The 26,230-nt window shown below is 43.4% G+C and overlaps 1 protein-coding gene across 12 annotated transcripts in view; it reads left to right on the top strand.

Annotated features, from left to right (window-relative positions):
* The window catches only part of LOC144500442 (uncharacterized), a 256,651-nt gene that overhangs the window by 87,530 nt on the left and 142,891 nt on the right, over positions 1–26,230 (top strand). For 10 of the 12 annotated variants that reach the window (XR_013498975.1, XM_078223362.1, XM_078223364.1 and 7 more), the window contains 4 exons: positions 6,271–6,411; positions 9,895–10,035; positions 11,607–11,756; positions 17,566–17,673. Coding sequence is in view for 11 of the 12 variants with exons in the window: in XM_078223362.1 (XP_078079488.1) it covers positions 6,271–6,411; positions 9,895–10,035; positions 11,607–11,756; positions 17,566–17,673 (540 nt within the window). In the remaining variant the exon portion in view is untranslated. The remainder of the gene's footprint in view (positions 1–6,270; positions 6,412–9,894; positions 10,036–11,606; positions 11,757–17,565; positions 17,674–26,230) is intronic. The other 2 variants (XM_078223363.1, XM_078223365.1) reach the window with 1 other exon arrangement.

Genomic DNA, 26,230 nt, shown 5'->3' on the forward strand with positions numbered 1-26,230 from the left:
ATTACAGCTCAATGCACCATTGTTTTCCATTACTAATTTTCATGGATCTTGTGTCCAGAATAACTGATGGTCCCCTTGGCCCCAAATACATTGTGTTTATTCCTGGGTCAGTATGCTTGGGTCAGTATTTATAAAGTACCATAACCCAAGCCTGATGTGAAGAAGGTTTATTGTCCATCTTCGGCAGTTTCAAATGGCTCATAAAGAGTATCCCTCGGTTTGAAGATGACATCTACGTAAGGTTGAATTTCTGCCTTGTTACACGTGTATTTATGTAATTGAACAGGCCGATTCTCCACTCAGCGTTACAGGGGGAAGGATGTCCCTCAAAGTAGTGGGATCCAGGATACAGAATTTGCTTCCTTTCCTTTCCACTGCTGTGCCTCATCTTTAAGATGTTGTGAATCAAAGTGTGATGCAGCCTGATGGACAAGTTGTCACCATGTTGAATAATTGGTAGCAAGCTCCTCCCAATCATTACTGTCAGTGCTGTTGTGCTTCAAGGAGAGTTTCAGAGTGTCTTTGAAGCATTTTCTTTGTCCTTCCCTGGAACTTTGGTCATTTGAATATTGAGAAAACTGAACTTGGGCAGAGGAGAAACTTTTCGGTCACCTAGATAAATCGTAATTTATCATAATCGATTGTAGTTAATTTTGCAGGAGTTTTGGCTGAAATGTTTGCGGAGCTGGCTTCAGGAACACTTATTGTTTGTTTGCGAGTGCTCCCATTGAATCTGGAGGATGTGGTAGAGGCATTGTTGATGGGATTTTTCTCTCGCCCTTGAGTGTTGCTGATACATGGTCCAGGCTTCACTTCAATACAGGAGTGTGGTGACAGCGACTGCTGTGTATGGTTAGACTGTTGCTGACTTGCAGAGATCTTTGTTGTCAAATGCTCCTTGCTGTAGTTTGTAAAAGGTTGAGCTGGTGCAGCTGATCTGGCGTTGGATCCCCTGGTCAATGGTGGCCTTTTCAGAGAGAAGGCTGCAAAGGTATGGATAGTGCTCAGATTCCAGAATATATAGGCGGTGGGACATGGCTGATCATTCTTGGTTGATTTATGAGTTTTGTTTTCTGAATAATGGAGGACAGGCCGAGTTTCTCACATTTAGAATTGAAGAGATCGAAAGTGGCTTCCAAATCTGTTGCAGCGTGGACATTGACACTGCAGTCATCTGCAAACTATAGATAGTGTGTACAGAGCAAAGGCCACCAGCTTTGAAGACTTTAGCTGGAATACCATGCAGGCGTTTGGTATTTTTCATGTATTTCATTGCTTGTTGCAACTCTCCCATTGATGATGGTTCATCTGTGGATTCTAGCCTGGAGAGTCTCGGCTGCTACTGTGGACTCGCCTTGAGGAACTGTTGAAAATGCTCTTTCCAGTGTTGGGGAATGGCAATGTCATCCTTAAGAAGAGAAACACAATCCAGTGAGCAAAGGGGATTTTGTCCATTTGACTCAGGCCTATAGATGGCCCTGGCAGCTTCAAAAAAACTTTGCATGTCATAATGATCAACCTTGTTGGATCTCTGTGTTCCCAACCACATGTTCATTATCTTCCAGATTGATCTTTGGGCGTCAACTTTGAGCTGTTGGAATGCTGCCTCCTCGAGTTGTACAATGAATTGTTCTGCCAGGCAATGAGGTTGCTTGTTTTTGTTCAAGAAAGTCCTATATTTCAGCATTGTTTTTATGAACGAGTCCCAGTGACATTGATGTTTGAACCCATTGGTCAGGGTACAGGGGTCTAGCACAGCTGGCCAGGAGAAAGGGTCAGCCTATTTTTTTTAGGGCATCTTTTCTAGCCCTTCCCATTTGGGTATCCTGAAGAGGGCTGCTCAGTCACAGATGCTGCTGTCCAAAGACATCTGTCCCAACTCGGGTGTCCCAACAACCTTCAGGCACCTGTCACCTGTGCTCATTGCCACAGGACTTGGCAATTTGCCATTGTGGGAGAGTCTAGACCAGAGGGCATAACTGCAGAGTAAAGGTCACCCACTTAAGATAGAGATGAGAAGGAATTCTTTCTCCCAGAGGGTAGTGAATCTGTGCAATTCTTTACCGTAGAGTGCTGTCAAAGTTCGGACATTAAGTATGTTCAAGGCTTAGATAGGCAGATTTTAAATGTGAGGGAATCAAGAGTTATTGGGATAAGGCAGGAAAGTGGAGTTGAGGATTATATCAGATCCCATTGAATGCTGGAACAAACTCGATGGGCTGAATAGCCTACTTCAGCTCCTACGTCTTACAGACCCTGATAGAAGCCTGTATGTGATGTTGTTCAACCTTGGGGATTTGGGGCACTATCATTGTTTGCCCAATCTTGATGGATTGGTGGTCAAATTTTGGTGCCTTTGTTGAACCACAATGACTGGGGCAACCTTGCCGCTGCAGCCGTCTTCTGCCTTCGCAGCCAGCGAGATGCACAGTCTTCCATCGCCTGTTGTGCCAGTGAGAACTTTTTGGGCAGCGCTTTGTCTGGCACCGCTCCCCGTGTCAACGTAGGTGGCCCTATCAGCAGCTAGGAGCATCACTCAAGGTGTTGTTGGAGCACACAAGTCTCTCCACCACATGAAGGCAGCAATCCATGGAGAGATGGAATAGGAACAAAGTAAAGAGTGGTGTGTGGAGCCATTTGACCGTACTGTTTTGCAAATGATGTATAAAATGTATCAACACAAGGATTAAAGTGCTGGTGGTTCGCAATTTGAATTGGTTTTGGTATGTTAAGAGAGCTCTGGGATGATCAATTTAAAGTAAAATAAGTATTTCACAAAATGCATTTACTTGTAATGATCTCTCCTGCGGTGCGTTGCGATCAGTAAATACACCCAGTGCACACTGTCTTGCATCTTGGTGTTTGCTCTTGTGAAGATTTCAAAAATCCATATGCAAGATGGCAGTAATTTTCCAATTAATTATGGACCCATTGTTATGGAATAGCATTGATGCCAGCGGAGCTACAAGTAAAGTTGGCTGCAGCTTCAGTGTTTGCTGGCTGTTTTGGACTGAATTTTAGATCATTATAGCACACGGCTGAAATGTTCCAAAAACAGGAATTTCTGGATTGAATGAGGACCTTGCTGTTTTTTGTTGTCACTGCGTTAGCTATCTTGTTGTGTGTGTTGGAGGACAAACATTGTTTGTTACCGCTTCAGAACCAGCCCCTGGCCTCTTGCCTTCCCAATGGATCTGACCAAAACTTCTGAGTGAAATTAGTGGGGGTTGCTGAGATTCTAAAGACTAATTTGGCTGATACTCTCTAGGTTAATAATGTGTTTTGTGTAACGAAAATGCTTCAGGAGATCAGCTTAGGAGCTGGGTGAAAAAAACTGAATAGGGTATTTCTTCTCGACAATTAACTGACTTGCACTCCACACTTACAACAGACTCTCATTGACAGAGGAATGCCTTGTGGCTTGTAATCCTCAACTGCTTCACTTAGAGAACAACACTGCTTTCCAGTTAATTGTCCAAAAGTATTTTTGCCCTTGAAGTGGATGAAATGAGTTTCAATTCTTTCTCCACCAAGATCAGACAGGAGCTACATGTATGGTGCATTCACCCGCATATTTTTGATATGCATTCAGCATATTTTCTTCAATTACTTAGATAAAAGCAAAATATTGCGGATGCTGGAATCTGAAACAGAAACAGAAAATGCTGGAAAATCTCAGCAGGTCTGACAGCATCTGTGGAGAGAGAATAGAGCCAACATTTTGAATATCTGGATGAATCTTCGTCAGAGCTCCGACGAAGGGTCTTCCAGTCTTGAAACGTTGGCCCTATTTATTCTCCCTCCACAGATGCTGTCAGACCTGCTGAGATTTTCCAGCATTTTCTGTTTTTGCTTCATTACTTCATTTACCGTTCTGATTTGTAATAGAGGCATTGAATCATTACAGTACAGATGGTTGTCACTTGGCCCAACCATGCATGTGGGCTTTCTGTCGAACAATTCGGTCAAATAAGCAGAGTAACTGGAATGTTTGTGGCGCTCTTCAGCTCGTTTTACCACTGCTACAGCTCAGTGTAAACGATTCGCCGATCCTGATTGTAAAGAGTGTACAGATCTCTCCCATCCTCTTCCATCCTGGCTCAGTCTCCTCCAAGCTCCCTTATCAGTCAACCAAGGGCAGTGCTGCAACGAGATTGTAAAAGGGACCTTTTCTGTAACTTGCCTCGCTCAGAGGTACAGAGGAGACACATAGCGGTTCAATTCGTCAATATTGATTTGAGGAAAGTTGTGGGTGCTGTTTGGTTACTAATGGCAGTTTTGGAGTGCAGCAAAGAGGATAAAAGATTTATTTTTTGATCTATTTCATTCCAGCCATCAGAAATGATTCAATATAATGATTTGCTTTGAGCTGTTGTGACTTGTTGTACAAATAAGTGCAGTACACATGTTACACGCAGCACAATCCCAAATCGGGAAGGAGATGAGTTAGCTCGTTTTTGACACTGTTGTTTGAGGTGTGCTGTCTCGGATTTCTTTGAACAATCGCGTGGGATCTTCAGCATCTACCCGAATCACGTGATTATGCAAAAGGAATCTCAGTTTAATATCTCGACATAAAGATGTCGTTTCCAACTAAGCAGTACCTCTTCAGAATGTTGGCCTGGATTAAAAGCCACAATATAAAACTTCAAAGTAAAGAGATGAAAGGGAAAGGTAAAAGAAAGAGAATTTGATTTATGTAACATTCCCAGGGATTCCTGAAGCATTTTATAGTCTATGAAGTACTCCTTTATTGTACTTTCTGTTGTAATTCAGGGAAACACAGCAGCCAATTGACACAAGCAAGGTTGAGTAATGTCCCACAAACAGCAATGGCTAAAGTGACCGTATAATCTGATTTAGTGGTGTTGTTAAGGGACAAATGTTGGCCAAAACACTGAGCGAACTCCCTTGCTCAACATAAAACAGTACCTGCCAGAGCAAACAATTCCTTGAGTTAACAACTCATTCAAAAACAGTGGAATATTTCAAAACAATCTGAAGCTGGCACAATGTGAGTAGGGTGGTTCTGCCCAAACATCATGTGAGACCCTGGCCTTATTAACATGCCACCAGCAAATTGTAAGAAGTATTGCATTTAACGAGCATTTTCTGCCACTGCCGGACATTTCAAGTACTTTACAGCTAATGAAGTACTTTTGAGTTGTCACTGTTGTAATGTTGGGTGGCACGGTGGTTAGTTCTGCTGCCTCACAGTGCCAGGGACCCAGGTTCGATTCCCGACTTGGGTCACTGTCTGTGTAGAGTTTGCACGTTCTCCTCGTGTCTGCGTGGGTTTCCTCCGGGTGCTTCGGTTTCCTCCCACAGTCCAACAATGTGCTGGTTAGGTGGATTGGCCATGCTAAATTGTCCCTCAGTGACAGGAGGATTAACTGGGTAAATGCATGGGGTTCTGAGGATAGGGTCTGGGTGGGATTGTGGTTGGTGTAGACTTGATGGGCCGAATGGCTGCCTTCTGCACTGTAGGATCCTATGTCAGCACCAAGCAGCCATCCTGCTGCAACTCCCCAGTTACGCAAGGCCAGGAAATCGGCCTGCTCCCATCGCATCCAAGTGCTGGAAAGTACGATTAGAATAGATAGGTGCTTGATGGCTGGTGCAGATAGGATGGATGGGTTGAAGGGCCTCTCTGCTATTAAGCTCTAAAATGAATCTATTTTCTGACTTAAAGTTTATTTATTAGTCACGAGTAAGGCTTACATTAACAGTGCAATGAAGTTACTGTGAAATTCCCCTACTCGCCACAGTCCGGCGCCTGTTCGGGTCAAATCTTACTCATAAGATGTTCATTTGTTCATCATGGAAGTTGACTTGAAAATGATTGTTTAAGTCATCATAACCACAGCGGCACAGTGGTTAACACTACTGCCTCACAGCGCTAGGGTTCCAGGTTCAATTCCGGCCTTGGGTCACTGTCTGTGTGGAGTTTTCACATTCACCCCGTGTCTGTGTGGGTTTCCTCCGGGTGCTCTGGTTTTCTCCCACAGTCCAAAGATGTGCGGGTTAGGTTGATTGGCTATGCTAAATTGGCCCTAGTGTCAGGGGGATTAGCTGAGTAAATGTGTGGGGTTATGGGAATATGGCCTGGGTGGGATTGTGGCCTGTACAGACTGGATGGGCCGAATGGCCTCCTTTTGTGCTGTAGGGATTCTATGATTTCTTGAGCTGAACTTTTGACGATGCAGTAAATTTGTTTTCAAAGCTAAGCTGCAGGAATGTTGATCCTTTCACCTCTCCCTCTCTTACCAGGGTTTCCTCAGCTTCTGAGAAGAAAGGGTCAGTTCCACCTCTTCTACCTGTTGCTTCAGATCCTCCACGGCACTCGGAGCACGTTAAACCACCGGATGGTGCCGACGTTCTGCAGAATCATCTTGAGCAAACTCCATTAAGGTATCAATGTACAATATGTGGAAGGTTTAAACTTGAAGCTGTGAAAACTGTTAGGTCGCTGCGTGGCTTTTGAAAGTATCATTCCCTTTGTTTGAGGGGCTGTGAAGTGACCATAGAATGGGCTTTGCTGTGATGTGGCAGATTTGAAGCAGGAAGCTGGAAAGAATGAAGGGAAGTGCATGGAAGCATGGTCAAAGAATTAGGTCCTGATGAGGTATTTCAAGGTTAAGATTAAGATAGCTATGTAGAAGAGCACGTTGGGTTTCATTGGGTCTATCCTTATTTATCCTTTATTTTATCAATTCTTTCTTAGATCACATTCATAGGCAAGTCCCAACTCTCTCTCCATTTGAGCAAATTTATCTTTGCCTCAAGATCTCAGCGTTTGATAACATGCGCAGGAAAACAAAGAACCCTACACATCCCACGTGTAATGCCTTAATCCTTTAATCATTAAAAATGATAGAACATTGGCTCAATTTGTTTTAAATTGGAAATAGTATGCACAGTTATTGAAGAAAAGATGCACAAGTGCACGATCTAATGTTGCACAATTCCAGCAGACAAAATGATCAGACAATCACAAATCTTAGAACAAAACTGATCCTTTTAAAATAGCTTTGGAATAATACAAAGTACTTTTTTACCTTGAGTTTCTTAACTCTCTGGAAGCCATGTTGTTTCTTGGGATTTCAGGCCAATTTTTCCACTTTCATGGATTTCAAATCAGGTTATTTTTCAACTTTTGATTTGGTGAGAAAATCTCCTTTATGTCCTGGGAAAGGAATATCTTTACCCCTGGATGTTCAACACCTCCATTCACATTGACCAAAGGAATTGCTAGTCATGTAGGAGCTGAACCAATCCCAAGGTTTGAGTTGTTTTTCCACAGTGAGCCTGTAGTATCAATGAACAGAATTGCCCCAGAATAATGTGCAGGGTGGCACAATTGAGGAACGTGACATCGGGTGAGGATATTTCTGGTTTTCATTGAATGGAATCTGAATCCTGCGGCTCCTGACTTCCAATGCACATACTTTCCCCTCGTAAAATACAAATTGAAAATAGTTGTGATCGCTTCTCAAGTTTTCCTTTTTTCGGGATTTGGTTCACATGACACTTACTCCCTGTTGGATCATAACATTGTCAACTTCAGAGACAGCACCTCATCTGTCTAGAACTTCACTCGCTTTCAGCTGCTCCCCTGCTGCAAGTTCTCACTGGTGCATGGTAGCAGACTGTCTCTCTACTGAGGGACAAAAGCAGAGGCCACATCACCATGAACAGCTCAGTAGCAGCAAGAGCAACATCAGCTATCGCACCGGATGCTTTCTCTTCAACACCTCAAAGATGCAGATGAGATGGACAAGAAAGAAGGTGAGATCTCTCCAAACAATCTACAGGCAAAGGATCAGTTCCCTTGACAGATCTGACCACTAATGTCTCAGGAGGCTGAGGCTCTTGTGGCGGTTTGTTGCTGATTATCTGCAACCACTTTGAACAAGAACCCCTTTCCAGTGGAACGGGGTACCTGTCACGAGAAGACCTCTTTCCCCTCCCCCAGGCCTCTGCTTCTGGATCCGGCCAAGTTCTGTGCTTTCTTCTCCTGCAGGGAGGGAAAGCAGAGATGTGTGAATGTCCTGAATAGCTTCTGTGAAAGGAGGGAAGGGCACCTTTTGTTATAGGTTATAGTAAGGCATGGGTGCAAGAATGCAATAGGATGAGAGTGGGTGTGAGTGTTGGCTGTTCAGGTGGGAATGTTTCATACAATCAAGGGATGTGGCCTTCGCTGGCTAGGCCAGTATTTATTGCTCATTCCTAATTGCCCCCAAGAAGGTGATGAGCTGCCTTTTTGAACCACTGCAGTCCATAATGTGAGGCGATGCTTGGAGAGAGAGGAATAAATGGAGCTCTAAGGTGCGTTGACATGAAGCATATTGTGGAGGAGAATGTTGGGAAAGTGTTGGGCTTGACACCTGAGAGTATTGGATCATTCCCCTGTCAAGACCCCCTGAACCTCTGGATTATCTTGGTGCACTGTCTCAACTTTGGAGGGAGCACACTCCTACTGAGACTTTTCTGGTCACATTCACCTACACCCGCTGGATGGTAAGCTTGTCTTCTTCCTCCCTTCCTTGGTAAGATCATCTCACTGGCACCTCTCAGACTCCACAACAGGACCTTCGGGTAGAGCGGGACACTTGGGGAATGTCTTCCCAAATCTCCTCTTAATCTCTCTGCAGCCTCCAAAATCCCAAATCCAGGCAAGACAATATAAGCCACACTGTGCTCCCTTTAATTAGCAACCCTTCCTTTCACAGAATGGATGTGTCAACTCCCTAACTGGCTGGGGAACCCAGAGGTGGGATGATCATTTGGTTGCTCTGGGAAAGGGCAGCCAAAAGGTGCGCACATCAGTTAGCTGGGTTCCCAACACAAAGGTGATCCTGCTGTTCTGGCAGGTGCAAGGCACAAGATTCCACCCAAGGTACCAAAATGGGTTTGGCACAAGAATCAGCAATTGAGGGTTTTTCTTCAAACTGCTTTTGTGTGGTAACTGGAATTAGCAGGGACAGAGACAAACTAAAATGAGACAAAAATACCTGATATTTGCGGCAAAAGCTTTAAGAAAAAATTCCAGAGTGTAGGGAGATTGTGGCTGATTGCTGAGCCAAAGATACTGAAGTGAAGGGAGAGTGTACTCAGAGTGAGCCAACATTAGAAGGGCAGAGGGCTGTGAAATAAGGCTGTGACAACTGCACATGTACGGAGGAGTGAGACCATAGAGAAATTTTCAAATGAGAATCTTGGAATCAATATGATGAGAGATGGAGAACTACTGGATGGTCTGCAGGGTGAGCTGCTAGGAATGTGGAGTTAATATGGGAAAGGTTCGCTTCGGTGTCAGGCTTCTACTGGGCCAGGTCTGATACATGGGGAGGATGAGATCTCAAGCGCCTCCCGTATTCCTTAATTCTCAATTCTGTTCTAAACTCCCAACGTTTCCAGGAGTGAAAGCAACTCGAATCCTGATGCTGTTTGGTTGGGGATATGGTTTGCCTTGCAGTCTGAGCAGTTGCCGTTGCATCTTCCTTTGGTTGGAAAGTGTCCAAAATGCTGGATGTATTCCAGGGTACAGAATGGGATGTCAAAATATGTTGTGGTTAAAATTGATTGCAGGATATACAGTGAAATGAAAAAAAGCTGCAAATAATGTAAATATGAAATTAAAAGAATGTTAGAAATGGCAACAGGTTGATCAGAATTTTAAAGGGAAGTAGGTTAATATGTTGGATGTGATCCATTCAGCAGAAACACTGATCGATGTTTGTCTTTTAGATGCTGTACATTGCTAACCTTTTTCTGACTGATTAAAGTCACCATTTCTTGTGAGCTGAATTTTTGATGATATCGTAAATTTGTTTTCAAAGCAAAGCTACAGGGATGTTGATCCTGACACATCTCTGTCTCTGTTCTCACCAGTGTTTCCTCAGCAGCTGAGAAGAAACAGTCGGTTCCACCTCTTCTACCTGTTGCTCCTGATCCTCCACAGCACTCGGAGCATGTTAAACCACTGGATGGTGCTGAAGTTCTCCAGAATCATCTTGAGCAAACTCCATTAAGGTATCAATGTACAAGACTTGGAGAAGATTCAGGCACCATGGGTTATTTTAGAACTTGCAGTTTCTATTCTTTTCTAGAGTTCAATTGATGATCAAGATCCTTTCTAATGTTCAAATCAGCTGACGTATTACCAAGTGCCTGGGCAAAATACATACTCGACACCCTTTTACAGAATGTTGTTTGGAAAATACCAAATTGAGCTTCCTCACCCTGGTCTGGACAGCAGTGTGGTAGCAAATTGCTCTAAAGTGAGCAGTGGAATATGGATTTAAGTAAGGCTTTCAACAAGGTCCCTCATAGTAGGCTCATCCAGAAGATTAAGGTGCATGGGATCCACAGTGACTTGGCCGCTTGGATTCAGAATTGGCCTGACCATAAAATCAGAGAGTAGTGGTGGAAAGGTTGGAGGTCCGTGACTAGTGGTGTTGCACAGGGACTGTATTGTATTGTACTGGGACTTCTGTTGTTTATGACTTGGATGAAAATGTAGATGGGTGGGTTAGTAAGTTTGCAGATGGCAGAAAAATAGGTGGAATTGTGGATAGTGTAGAAGGTTGTCAAAGGATACAATGGGATATAGAGCAGTTGCAGATATGGGTGGTGAAATGGAAGAATTTAATCTGGGCAAGTGTGTGTGGTGGTGCACTTTGGGCGATCAAATGTTAAGAGTAAGTATACAGTTAATGGCAGGACCCTAAACAGCATTGATGTACAGAGGGATCTTGGGGTTCAAGTCCATAGCTCCCTGAAAGTGGCCACACAAGATGGTAAAGAAGGTGTATGGCATACTTGCCCTTATTGGTTGGGGCATTGAGTACAAGAGTCAGGATGTCATGTTGCAGCTTTATAAAACTTTGGTAAGGTTGCACTTGGTGCATTGCATTCAAATCTGGTCGCCACATTACAGGAAGGCTTTGGAGAGGGTGCAGAAGAGGTTTACCAGGATTCTGCCTCAATTAGAGGTTATGAGCTATAAGGTGAGGTTGGATAAACTAGGGTTGTTTTCTCTGGAGCAGCAGAGGCTGAGGGGAGACCTGATAGAAATCTATAAAATTGAGAGGCGTGGATAGCGTTGACAGTCAATCTTTTTCCCAAGAGTTGAAAAGTCTAATACTAAGGGGCATGCACTGAAGGTGAGAGGGGGAAAGTTCAAAGGAGATGAGGTGTAAGTTTTTTTACACAGTGGTAGGTGTCTGGAATATGCTGCCAGGGTGGTGGGGCATTTAAGGGGCTTTTCGATAAGCACATGAATATGCAAGAAATAGAGGGATATGGACCAAGGGTTGACAGATTTGGCGTAATGTTCAGCACAATATCGTGGGCCGAAGGGCCTGCTCCTGTGTTTTGTGTTCAATGTTCTAAATGTCCTCGGGTTAGAAAAAGATTGATCCATGAAGAATGCTGCTTCTGATTACTAGTTGTGTGTGATGTGTGTGTGTGGTGTGTATGCATGCACGTGTGTGTGCACATGTGGCACTAGAATTGGGTTCTGCTGTAATGCTGTGGTTTCAATAATTTTTTTTCCATAGTTAAGTCACATGAATGTTTACATGACACACTTCTGTGTTTAGCAGTGTTGCCTTGATTTCTGAAAAGAGGGAGTCAGTTAAACCTCCGCTACCTGCACCTATTACTTCTCATCCTCCGCAACACTTGGAGAACACCAGGCCATTGGATAATGCTGAAATTCTCCAGAATTACATTGAACAGACTCCATTAAGGTATCAATGTACAGATTTAGAAAATTTAAACTTAGGAGATGAGAAATCTGTTAGGTCATGGTGGATGATTAGAAACATATATTAAAGAGAAAAGAACAAGCATAAAAGTAACATGACATAATATAGTTACGTATTTATTGCAGACAATTTTTAAAAATCACAACTAATATTAATAATTCTTTTTACATTATTTGTAAATAACATACAATGCTCTTTCCTCCATTTTATTACTGCAGTGAAGTCTAATTAAACTATGTTGTTTCTTGGAATTTCAGACCACTGCTTTGATCTTTCAGGAATTTCAAATCCAGATTATTTTGAAACTAGCACCTTTGATTTGAACAGAAAAGCCCCTTTAATATCCTGGAAATGCAATACGATTACTCCTGGATTTTCAGTATTCCTACTGAGATTGATGAAAGGAATTGTCATTCATGTGTAGACTGAATCGATCAAACAATTTGAATTGTTTCTCTGCAGTTTGTAGAAGATGAAACTTCCACCATCAAAGTTACTTTGGTTTGGGAATCAACAATCAAGGCTTTTTTAAAAAAAAACAGATTATAAACATCCAAGTTTAATAGGGACAGACAAAAACTAAAATCAGACTAAAATACTTAATTTTGTCACAATGGGCGGGATTTTCTGGCCACGCTCATCCCAAGACCAGAAACTCCCACCTGAGGTCAACGGACCTTTGCATGGTCCTGTCCCACCGGCTACAATTCCTGTAGCGGGCTGGACAGGAAAATTCTGAAGAGAACTCCAGAATAGAAAGGAAAACCAGGCAGGTTGCATAATGGGCAACCTAGTCTACGATCCCTCACTTTAATTACCTGTTAAGGTTGAATTTTACCCCCATTTCCCTTAATTTTTTTGAATAAAAGTCCTACAGAGCACCTTATGAAGTCTCCTAGCGGGGCACACTGGATCAAACTAAGTACATTATCATTGACTAATTCCAAAAGCAATGTTTTTAACCCACATAATCAAACTGATGGGATGCAGTTGTCACTTGGAATATTGACCAGCCAAGTGTGTTTGTGTTGCACTTACTGTGCTGCCAGTGTAACAAAGCACCCTTGCTGCAACCTTGCTCGCTGAGAAGAATCTAAGAAGTGGAGCAGTTTTGTGCTAATTCCTTAGGTCAGAGCCATTTATTGGCACAAACAGCTGAAATCCATCTCGGACACCACCAACTCATGATTGGAGTGTTTTGTCAGAAGTTTCCCCTTTTATTCCAGACATTGACGTATTAGTGGAAATAAAAATTGGGAGAGATGTAAACAAAGATGACTCATTCTCAGCCATTTTACACTCTTTGTAAAGATTCAGCCAGGCCAGAGACATCAATACAGGGTTTTGCCTGGCTGTACCCGGAGTCAGTTATTGGTTCAGATTGGTCTCAGACTGGATATCTACCCAAAATGGACCATCTCGTTTATCCCCCCTCTGTGACCTAACAGGAAAAAAAACTACGACGTTATTGAAAAGTTTAGTCTGGGTTTGCTGCACAAAAGCAGTTCTTAGTTAAAATTGTAACCAACCTCACTTTTGGCCTCGATTTTGTGGTCCGTTAGAAACAAGAGTAATTGCATTTGACCTCAAAGAAATCAGCTGACAAAGATCTAGCAACATCTGTGGTGTGGTTTTAGTATAGCAAAACAGGAAGTTAAAAGCACTTAATGGGCTGAGTTTTCCGAAAATGCCTGTAGCTGGGATTCTCCGGTCCCACTGCAGTGAATGGAGATTTGGCTGAGCGTCAAATTCTCCGTTCTCACTGGCAGTGGCGGCAGGGTGTGAACAGCCGGCGAATTCCGAATAATGTCTTTCACTTTTAAATTTCAGGATAGCAAAATAAACAATTAGAATAGAATTAAGATACAAGCTCAAACAGAGAACTTTGATAAAAAGTGGATTTTGTTTTCACCATCGTGACAAAATTTGACATTCCTCAATCATAAAGTTAGCTTTTCAGAGTCATTATAAGTGTTTAGCAGTAATTATAAAGTCTCTACACTGTTTAAAAACCCAATTTCAACTCATTCAACCCTTTTCAAGAGTTTTTACAATCAGATTAATAATGTTTGAGGAAATTCTTGTCAATTCCACTGAGTTTTATAATTGCAGCCTGGGGGTGTGGGGGTGGGGGGTGGGGGCAGATGCCTCTGCACTCTCTGGGGAAGCGTCGAATCACTGTTGGGTTTCTATGTTATTTCTGTGCATGTGTGAACTCCAAAAGTTGCTGTCAGTTTCGGTTGAATAATTATGCTGTTTTACTCTTATTACTATCACAAAATCTGGGCCACTGTGTGAAAGCAGAAACACTAGACTTGTTCCACAAGATAAACCATAGAGATAAATAAGATGACTGAAAACAGTGGCTGGTGGGATAAGATAAAAGCAAATAACTGCAGACGCTGGAATCTGAAAAAAACCCAGAAAATGCTGGAAAATCTCAGCAGGTCTTTCCACAGATTATGTTTTGAGTCAGGATGACCCTTCATCAGAGCTGAACGCTAGCTCTGTTCTCTCTCCACAGATGCTGTCAGACCTGCTGAGATTTTCCAGCATTTTTTTGCCAATGGGATAAGGATTGATGAGAGGTTTTGGAAACAGATGAATGCTAGTTAGGTTGATTAGGTAGATACTTTTTCAGTTAAGATCATTTAATGTTTATCCTGATCTCCTCATTGTTCCTCATTCCCAGCTAGCCAGACAGGGGGATACAAGAAAGAACTCCCCGTTTATCACAGCACCACCTCTTGATGTAGGGCGTGCAGGCGAGAGACTGGCCTCTCTTCCTTTCCCAAAGGGCTGTTCACAAGCATGCCAACACTCTGATTCTTCTGGTATTCACTGTGACTAAATCCAGTACTCTTGGTCAGACAAGTTTCCAGTTCTTTTGACAATCAGTTCCATGAAGAAGTACAATCTATTAGGGACTATTAACAAACTTGCACTGAGATTCTGGATAAAAAAATTGATGACAGGCTTTCAGGTTAGATGTTAACTCTTTATAAAAGAGTCATAGAGGTTTACAGCATGGAAACAGGCCCTTCGGCCCAGCTTGTCCCAATTGCCCGCATTTGGCCCACATCCCTCTATGCCCATCTTGCTCATGTAACTGTCTAAATGCTTTTTAAAAGACAAAATTCTACCCGCCTCTACTATTACCTCTGGCAGCTTGTCCCAGACACTCACCACCCTCAGTGTGAAAAAAATGTCTCTCTGGACACTTTTGTATCTCTCCCCTCTCACAAAAGCTCCTAATAGGGGAAAAAATTCTCACAGCTGTAAATGTGTCCATGTAATGAAGGAGGTTTGAAGTTGAAATGTTTATGTACATTTTTGCTGGTGATTGGTTCATAGATGAGTCAAAAATTCCATCTGTGCTTTATTATGTTATGTAGCTTTTTTTAAAATATAAATTGGCGAGTATTTTCCACCTTGTGCACGGGCACAGAAATCTCAGTTAAGATCCAAATCTGTCCCTCCAGTTTTTTGTTACAGAATTCCAAAGGTTTAAATGTGCTCAGAGAAATAAAACCTATGGTTGGCTTAATTTCAGTATTTTTCATTTATTTGTATGCTCCAATTCCGTTCATACATTCCCATGCTCCAATTGAGTTCATACATTCCCAAGTGCCAGGAAACATTTACAAATTGTTCGTAAAATATGTTTCCATTCTTGTATTGCACTGAAACTCATTAATAAATGCTTCAGTGATGATGTGGGAATGCGGAATCACTGTAGATCTCAGATTCTTTCTTGAGCTGTGGATTTCAGCAGGACTTAATGTGCCCCATCCCTGGTTCAAATATAACTGCAATTAATTTAAATGTTAACCCTCTAGTGAAAACATTAACTTTACAGATAACTCATATGTAGATCTTCATAGTCAACTTTTGGGGCTTACAATTAACATTTCAGCCCATGTGTCAGCATTTCACCCTTGTTCTTATGAAATGAACATGATGTGACCTGAATTGGAATATTACAAGTAGCTTCCTGCCTCTGCAGCTGCCCTTCTAAGGACCCTTCACAAGATGGTGGTGGCCAGATTGCTCCTGTAAGCAGGAAGATAAATAATCTGATGTCCCTTTCAGGCCGTGACTGGCCTGATGAAGGGAGTTGGAATCGGCTTCCTCTGTTGTTTATCTACAGTAAGAAGTCTAACAACACCAGGTTAAAGTCCAACAGGTTTATTTGGTAGCAAAAGCCACTAGCTTTCGGAACAGGCTGTCCCTTCGTCAGGTGGATGGGAGTTCTGATCACAAACAGGGCACAAAGACACAAACTCAATTCACATGAATAATGATTGGAATGTCTGTCTTTACAGCTAATCAAGTCTTAAAGGTACCTTGTCTGTACCTTTAAGACTTGATTAGCTGTAAAGACTCACATTCCAATCATTATTCATGTGAATTGAGTTTGTGTCTTTGTGCCCTGTTTGTGATCAGAACTCCCACCCACCTGACGAAGGGACAGCCTGTTCCGAAAGCTAGTGGCTTTTGCTACCAAATAAACCTGTTGGACTTTAACAGGAGGTGTGTTGTTAGACTTCTTGCTGTGTTTACCCCAGTCCAACGCCGGCATCGCCACATCATGTTTATCTACAGGCCAGAGCTATTTTACTTCTGCAGAAGGAAGCGTTGTTGTTCAGGTATCAATTCCTTTTGTTTGCATTCGAAATTCTTCATTTCAGCATCTCAACAAAAAATGACATTTTAAACCATAGACTACACTGACATTTTTTTTGAAATCTTCATATATTCGGCTCACCGTAAATGAATTGTATTTGAACAGGGGCCTGATCTTCAATGATTCTTCAACCTCGAGGTGCTCATGCCATGATGGTTTAATGCAAATGAGTCCCAAGGCCCCAATATTGGAAGATCCTTGGGCTGTACCACAAAGGTGCAGGCCCCAAACAATGGATCTTCCAGAATTTCTATCACTTATTATAGCAACCGGGTAATTGTTTAAACATTGCTGACTGAGAATTTAGACTTAATTCTAAAAAATGTTATCAGGCAGAAATGCAGTAATTTTTACTTCGATTAAACTGCTACACGTCCGCATTCAGAATTTACTGAGGTTATTTTGCACCTTGTATGACCTGTACCCTTAAGTGTTCTCAAACAATGCTATTTAACATTGAAAAGAACACTATTCTCCCATGTATGTAGACTGCAGCCTATTTATTTTTCACCCCTCCCATTCTCTTTTTTAAATCTCCGTATGCACTGGTCTCCAAGGAAGAGGTTAGGCATATGATCGCCAATTCACAAACCCTGCTCAATGTCACGAAAACCATATTTGTGGTTGTGTGGAAGCGTGTGTTTGTGTATTTGAGCAATGCAAGCAGAATTTATACCTGATTTTTCCCTCAATGGGGAAGGAACAGAGGATGCCAACCAATGTGGCTAACCTTTCCCTCAACGAAACAATGCTGAGGCCAGTTGTGGTATCCCACTGCCACACCAGTTGAGAGTGTACATTTCTCATTTTCTAATTTAGCAACGTGAGCGTGATGGTCTTTTCGAAAACATTAGTGAACAGAAGAAACTATACCCCAGCACAGAACAAAGGATTAAGACTTGGACCATACTTGTATTGCATGCCTGAATGTTTCACCACCTGGTGCACTTACCCAGTGGGTCATCCAGTGAACTCTATAAGTTGAATTTTTCAATTATATAATAAGTAAAATGGAGAATAATGCCGGATAACTTAGTGAAGCAGTCTGTACAATTGTTTGTTCTGTAAAATCATAAGATATTTTTGTTTCCCTTTCTACATAAGTGTATCATCACCTTGTGAAAAACAAGATTTACATCCTCTGCCTGACGTTACTCCTCACATTGTTCCTGTTGAGGCCGTGCAAGAGCCTTCTGAGCAAATTACAAAAAGGTACTGAACTCATAGCTAGTCTTTCATCTGCTTTGTTACCTCTGCAATCAATAGGATGCATAAATAATTCAGTGAAAAAAGAAATACCTGCATTTTTATGATCTCGGTACATACCAAAGCACTTCACAGCCAATGTAGCACTTTTGAAGTATAGTCACTATTGTCCCTTGTATTTGGAAATATGCAGAGATGACGCTGATCAGGTTCTATGTGTACCTACTGTGATGATATTGCGCCTTTTAAGAAGTGTATTTTTTCACATTTCTTGCAAGGGGTATGTTTAAAACTCAACTTTGTTCATACAGTGTTGATTTATCTGCACCAGGCAGCTCAAATGCTGAGAATGCTGACTAATGATTGATTTTAGCTACCAATGTGTTTGTTTTTATCTGGGTTAATGCGTTTTTGTTTATTCCTGTTTTTTTCCCCTGGGGTTTCCGAGTAGGGTTTTGATCAAGTTGATTGACAGAGGCAGAGTCATGTGCTAATGAGAGGAGCTAAGCTTACAGGGAAAAGCAAGAAGTATCTGCCTGTTTTGAAAGAAACAAGTGGTGTCTCTGTCTTTCTCTCTTTTTCTCTCTCTCTCTCGAGGCCGCTGTTTGGGATCTGCTAAGAGAAATAGGTCTCTCTCTCTCTCTCTCTCTCTGTCCAGAGGTAGAACTGATTTTGAAGAGGAGTTTAAGTCTATAAGAGGAATATTGCTTAAATTGGAACTAATAGAGATAGGTTAGCTGTTAAGGATTGTACCTTGTATGTTTAAGTATTTCAATTGGTTAAAATTAAGCTAATTTATTCATTATAGTTAAACTAATTATAAAGGTTGTTTTGATAAAAGCTTCCTCGTGTGTTAATAGAATCACATCTGGAGTAAAACACATCATCCTCATGCAAATGCCAAAATTAAAAAAAACTGTTGGGGTCTCGCTTGGCTTTATAACATGGGTTTGTGTTCAGGTACTCTAACAACAGGGCTTATTTATATTTTTTTAAAAATGCCTGCTGCTCCAGCTTACTTTCAGTTTTTCTTTCTCTAACCACACCCACAATTGTAACTGACAGCACAGTACAGAGAACAGTCAACAGACTCACATTCAAACACTGAACAATTGAACACAGCAGTCATTGTTATAATGTAGGAAATACAGCAGCGCATATCCGCACAGCAAGCTTACACAAACAGCAATGACGGATCTGTTTTTGTGATGTTGATTGTGGACAATATTGTTCAGGACTATGGGCCTTTTGGCTAAGATGCAAATGAGATCAAGCCTTGGAGGAGGTGAGTCTGCACCTACTCCAATCAGCTTGGCTCATGTAGATCAGGCCCAAGACAGGTGTGGAGGCCCTGTCTTGTCAGCTTGGATCGGAAATGTCTCAACTTGTTGAGACTCTGAATTGGACTTGATTTGATTGAATTGGAAAAGTATTTTAAAAAATTGTTCAGGACTATGGGGGTAACTCTCTTGTACATCTTCACAATGTTTCAAGGTATCTTATTTGTTCACCTTCATCATCTCAATTATGAAAAGGGTGGCATTGTGGCACAGTGGTTAGCACTGCTGCCTCACAGCACCAGGGGCCCGGGTTCGATTCCCGGCTTGGGGTCACTGTCTGTGTGGAGTTTGCATGTTCTCCCCTTGTCTGCGTGGGCTTCCTCCGGGTGCTCCGGTTTCCACCCACACTCCAACAATGTGCAGCATAGGTTGATTGGCCATTCCCAATTGCCCCTTAGTGTAGGTTGGAGGGATTAGCGGGGTAAATATGTAGGTTTACAGGGATGGGGCCTGAGTGGAATTGTTGTTGGGGCCGACTCAATGGGCCGAATGGCCTCCTTCTGCACTGTAGGGATTCTATGATTCTATATATGGGAGATTCACTGGCCTGTTTGCCACTGGCAGGAATCCTGACATCCCACTGAACCCGGTGTTGGGGCTAAAATGGGATTCCTCCACCCATCGTCATTCACTCAACCAGCCCCGCGGGTAGGAACCTGATAATTATAGAAATTCCCTCTCCATGTAATTATTGGAGTTGAAGCCCAATTCAAAGCTCTCCCCCAGTGCACTCTGCCCCCTGCACCGAGTGGGCTTTGCTGCAGGTTCTGGTAAGTGTGGACCTGGCACATTGGACCCCAAGGAGGCATGTGTTCTGCCCAAGTGCCTCTCTGCCACCGCTGGGCTGCAGAGGGAAGGGCCCCCCAAGGGACCTGGGGGGGGGGTGGGCTGGGACCAAGAGGTTGACACTGGCGTACTTCACCGGGATGGGGTCCCATGGCTGAACTGCCCCTGCTTGCCCTGGGAAACCTAAAGATCACTCTTGGCTGGTGATTTCCGGCAGCTTTCTGATCAAAATCCTCACTCTTGTCTGCACTGTGAAAACTTTGAAGTGGCCTGCTCAATTTAATCTGTATGCCTCCTGGACACATGGAAGACTTCCAAATCACAGCAACACTCCTTTCTGCAGAAGGATTTTCCCTTTCTCTCTCAAAAAAACTGCGGGTGTGAGAAGATCCCTTTGAAGTTCTCTGACTCGTGGGAGAACTTACTTTTACTAGGGAGGAATTCTTTCTCCATAGCTTTTCACAGCCTCATTCTTTTAACACTGCACTTTTTTCAAGTCTCTCAGCCTTCCTAGAAATCTCAAAACCTTTGAAATTCTGAGAGGGCGGCGTCTGAGGAGACCCTACATCAGAGCCTTTGTCGTGGGGTGGGGAGGGGTGTTTGGTTGACCTTATACGTATGTCGGGGGGCGTGTGGGGCGGGTCCCCCTTTGTGCTGAGAGATTGGGAGTGCTCCCCTGGTCATCGGTGTTGTCACCTTTTCCATTGTGGGTGGGAAGGGAGCCTGTGTCTGAATACTGAGATTGGGGGACCCTTTAAAGATGGCACAGCAGTCTTTGAAAAGCCAGGCTGGCCATTGTGTTTCCCGCAATGCATAAATTTGCATCGAACAGGTGGGTGAATTCTCCTTGATAGGCAGTGCTAACACCAATGGGAAAGGCACTGATTTTTCTGTTGGCATGTGGACACTTGGAGCCAATTTGGGTGAATTGCACCCATCACCTTCAACAGTGCTGTACCCTCTGAGTACTACACTGAAGTGCCAGCCTAGATTACTGTGCCTCTAGAGTGGGACTTAAACCCACACAACCTTCTGACTCAGAAACAAGAGTGTTACCTATTGAGCCACAGCTGACACTTTGTGAATTCACTCTAGGCCTGAGCATTGGATTGGGACAATCCAGACCTTCACTTCATAGAATCCCTACAGTGCAGAAGGAGGCCATTCAGCCCATCGAGTCTGTACTGACTCTCTGACAGAGCATCTTACCCAAGTTCGAGCCCTGTAATCCCACGTGTTTACCCCGCTAATCCCCCTAACCTACAAATCTACAAGCACTAAAGGGCAATTTAGCATGGCCAATCCACCTAACCTGCACAACTTTGGACTGCAGGAGGAAACCGGAGCACCTGGAGGAAACCCACACAGAACTTGCAGACTCCACACAGTGACCCGAGGATGGAATTGAACCCGGGTCCAAGGCGCTATGAGGCAGCATTGCTAACCACTGTGCTTCCATGCCATCCCAATCTTCAGTAAGATACCAACACCAGGCTTGTCGCCTCCAGTTTTGAATTTTTTTTTTCATCAGCCCCAGTCTCGACCTTTTTTCTTGTTTTTTTCTCAATTGTCTCTGTATTTTCCTCTGTTGTTTAACCCCCTTAATGTCTTGAAAGGACTGCCTTCAAGTAAAAATTCTCTCCATTATTTTTCACCTCCTAACAGACACATGCAATGCATTATCTGTTTATGGTAATACACTGCCCATTTAAACTGCTATAAGGCAACTGGAATTCCACTGGTCTTCTGCTAAACTTACATAAGCACCCCCCCCCCAAGAGAACTTCGGCCTAAAAGTTTTAACAAAATGTCTTGAGTGGCTCTATATATCCCACTGTATAAGCATTCTTTCCTGTCGAATGACCTCGTCATGCTCTGATGTTGCCCCATTGAGTTCTCAACTTCACCGTTTCCTGTCAGCAGTTTAACAGCTGGAGTGGATTGCTGAGTGCACTTCATCTCAAACAAGAAGTGCGCAATCCCAATTGAGCCTGGATTTTTCTCTGACTGGAAACCTCGGCCACAACAGGTCGTGTAACTCTCAGGGTTGGCCTGTTTTAAGGGCTCTGCTGTTGTGTTTCTCAGCCTGCTGCCTGGTGGTCTACTTTTCCCATTGCCCCTTATGGATTAAACAGCCCAGAATGCGCATTGAATGAATTTTATTTGCGTTCTTTCTCACACAACGCGTGCGTGAAAGAATGGCCCTCCACAGAGGTAAGTTCTGATTAACTTGCCTCACAATAGTTTGCGGGTGGGTCAGGGTGATTGATTGGCTGGTGGGGGGGTGCTGGTGGGTGCGTCTTTGTCTTCTCGCGTCCCTCTGATTAAATCCGGCTGCCATACACTCTGTGAATGATGTCTCCTCGGGGTTGTAGTTTCTGCCATGGGTCTTCGTGTGATTGAACTGGCTGGTTCTCAACCCACAGATCTCTGGACACATGGGGCAGGACCATGAGGTAGTGGGATCCGGAATTCAGTGTTTGCTTCCTTTTTTTCCTTCTGCTGCCACTCTGCCTCATCATTAAGACATTAAGCTGCATGAACCAGCTTAATGGACAAATTGTCACCATTTTGAATGACTGCTATGGGAGTAGCTGGGCACCAGTCATTCCTGTCAATGTTGTCATGCTTCAAGGAGAGATTCAGAGTGCCTTTGAAATGTTCTCTTTGTTTCCTCGGAACATTGACCATCTGAGAGTTAGACAAACAAGACCTGGCGGGAAAGATGTTTTCAGCCATACAGTGTCCAGTCTGTTGAAATTCATTTTGCAGGAGCTTTGCCTGAATGATGGTGGAGATAGCTTCAAGAAGGCCACCAGCTTTTGTTTGATGGACATCCCATTGAATCTGGAGACGTTGCTGATGGAATTTCTCCAGTGCTATGTGTTGCTCATACACAGTCCAGGTCTCAATGTAGTCCAGGAGTGTGGTGATGATAATCGCTTTGTATAAGAGGACTATTGTTGACTTGTTGAGGTCTTTGTTGTCAAACACTCGCTGATGTTGTTTGAAGAAGTCTGAACTGTTGCAACTAGTCTGGGGTTGGGTCTCCGAGTCAGTGGTGGCCTTTTGACAGAGGTGGTTACCCAAGATATGGGAAGTGCTCCACATATTCCACCTGTGGCAGGTGGGAGACTTTCTATATGGGGAGACCAATAAGCTAACCCTGCTGGGTTTGCTTGCAGCCTTCTAGATGGTGAGGTTCCTCCTTCAAAGTCACTCGGTGTCTGTTTGAGGGGTTGGCAGGGAAGTGGCTGCCCACAGAAATCCACCCCTGTCCTTTCCACCGATCATTCTCCACCTCACCGGTGACCCCCTCCTTGTGACGTCCATCCTGCCTTCACTTACCTTTCTCCTGGGATCTAACGATGATCCCGGGTGAATGTCCAAGTGTATGACTGACAGCACCTAACCATCTCCCCTTGATATTCAATGGCATTATCATCACTGAATCCCTCTTTGGCAAAATCCTGGGGGGTTAGAATTGACCAGAAACTGAACTGGACCAGCCACATAAATATTACTCCCAACAACAACACAAGAAGTCGACATCATCCAGGACAAAACTAGCCGCTTGATTGGTACCTGATACACAAACTTAAGCATTCACTTGCTCCATCACTATGGTGGCAGCAGTGTGTACCGCCAACAACTCCCCATGGCTCCTTTAACAACACCTTCCAAACCCTTGACTTCTATCACTTAGAAGGACAAGGTAACACCACCACACAACTTCCTGACTTGGAACTATATCGTTGTTCCTTCACTGTTGCTGGGTCAAAATCCTGGAATGCCCTTCCTAGCATCACTGTGGATGTATCTACAGCATGCGGACTGCTGTGGTTCAAGAAGGTTGCTCACCCCCAACCTCCTGAGGGCAATGAGGGATGGGCAACAAGTGCTACCCTTGCCATCTATGTCCACATTCCATGGAAAAAATGAAACAAAGCAGTCACCGCTCCCAGGAGCACTGCCAGTAATGGAGATTTGCTGGCATATAATTGGCTGGCAGCTCTTATGGGCGGGACTGAGGGACATGCAAGAATTGAATGGACCCTGTGGCAGACATCCTGCTGCCAATTAAGGACATAACCGCTTCAGGGGTCCCAGATGATTGGTTTGGCAGGTTTGTTCACCAATTTTGGTCGTGAATGTTGGGCCCCCACCACCCTCCTTCACTGACATCCTACATCCATCCAATGTGCTGTGCCAACACACTGGGAAATGGAAGCAATTTGGTCTTGCCTGCTGGCTTGAGAGCTGGCGAGAGTCCTGTGTCACCTCTTTTTGGGATGCCTGTTACATGCCAATCAGATAGTTAACTGGGCAGCAGTGAGCTCTCAATGGTGGAAGTCCAGCTTACCAATCAGAAGCCTGCAGTTCTTTGGCAGTGCCAGGGGGCAATGCCAGGGACAGTCAGTGTCTGCTGCCAGTAGCAGCCCCTGTACACTAGAGGCTGAAGATTGAGGAGCGATCCAGGCACAGATGAGTGATGGCAGATGGGGACATGCGTGTTTGTGTCATGGTGGGAGGAGAGGAGTTGGACACATGGCAAGGTAAAGGGGGTGGATCACATTCTGTCTATCAGGCACTTTGAATAAGTGACCCTTTCCACCCAGAGAGTGCTGTCAACCCTGAGAGGATTTGCTTCCCAGAGCCTCCACATGACGAATTGCCTCCTTGTTGCTGAGTGAATACCTGCAGCTGTGATATGAGGCTCTTAAGTAGACATTAATTGACCACTTAAGGGTCTCACTTGGCAGTGGGTTGGGAGGGCCATCCACAGGCTTTCATGCCATCGACTTAATCAGGGTAGTGGTGACCCTTACCACTAAACTCGCCAATGGGAGGATATTAAATACCGTTGGGCACAAAGAAGCAGAAATTTTAGACAGGAGCTTTAATGGGACATTTTATGATCTAAATTTCTCAGTTAATAATGTACTTTTGAAGAATTATGGTGCAGCAAGGTCCCACAAACAGTAATGAGATAAACGACCAGACAGTTTGTTTCAGTGATGTTGGCTGAGGGATGCCAGACAAACCCCTTTGATCTTCTCCATTTGAGGGTGTCCTGGGATCTGCTGCATCCACCTGAGAACAGACAGCGTTCTCGCCGTTTCGCATCCTATCTGAAAGAGTTTACATCTAACCGTGTTGAACATCTTCGCAGAGGCTGCTGAGAATATGGAAATCGCTGCTGCAAACTTCTGCCCAAGCACAATCCATTTCCCTTAAGAAGGGGAATTAGGTAGTTGCATATGAAAAGCATTTGGGAGCAAGTGGGATGAAATGTGGCCCGTGTGGAGAAATAGTGATGCTGTTTGGGTGGATTGAATTATATGTTTCTGTGCTGAAATAGTCCATGATTTTATCTCCCTCTTGTACACCTCTTGGAAAATAGATATATTTCCAAAATTAATAAAATGATATATGTTTATGGCTACAGCACATAAGAGAAATTCAATATTTGATTTGCATGGAAATTTACAGCATAGATGGGGCCATGAGGTCCATTATATCTGTTCTGCCTCTATGCTACAACAATCCAAAACGAACCACATTGTCTGCCTATTCCAGGTTGAAAGGGCAGTATTATGCTTTGAGTAATAGTAACAGAGTATGATGAGTAGTCAGCAGACCCCAGATTTCCTACAAGCTGAACATTGTACGAAGCCACATGTAGCTCCTTGGGGATCATTTAATATTAATATTTAATATGAGAGAATGGATAAGAGCAATAACCCTTCTGATGCTGAAACAGGCCCGTAAGCTTTGAAAAGTTACATATTAAATCATTTTATGTCAATACCAACCAATTTTTAACCTCAGTTTAATCTGGAAACACCTATGGGTCAAGGTCTCGTGTTCAAGAATTTATTAATATGGCATTATCTTCAGGTTGACAACTCTGGTTAGTGTCAGTTGATGGTTGGTTAGTCACTGCAATATCCAAATATTTAGACAATTAATGTCTTTATCTGTGCTTGATATCACTGACCACTATTGAAAGCTATCATTTTAAACATTTCCCCATGATCGCAGTCAAGGTTCACAGGCACAAATCACATTTACAAACTATTTTCCTCCCAGTTTGCCAACAGCGGAATTCGGGGATCAAACAGCACTTCCAGAAGATTCCCAAATGAGCTGGGACCCTTGGCAACACTACATTATCTGCTTTAGGCATAAATCCACATATCCCCAGGGATATATAATATAGAAGGAATATTTTTGCCCAGAACACCGGATTTAATTCTAAACATGCAATGGAAACTGACGAGCACTATTTTTTTTTGCAAGTTATCCACTCCCTGATGCAGGATTAATTAGATACCTTAGGTAAAATCTTCCATACTCCGGAGTGTCAGAGACCAGACGTATGATAGAGATGTACCTCAGGACACTGTGGACCTATGTGGGAATTGCCCGGGTAG

This window comes from Mustelus asterias, chromosome 11 (genome assembly GCF_964213995.1).
Source record: "Mustelus asterias chromosome 11, sMusAst1.hap1.1, whole genome shotgun sequence".
In the NCBI taxonomy this organism is placed as follows: Eukaryota; Metazoa; Chordata; class Chondrichthyes; order Carcharhiniformes; family Triakidae; genus Mustelus; species Mustelus asterias.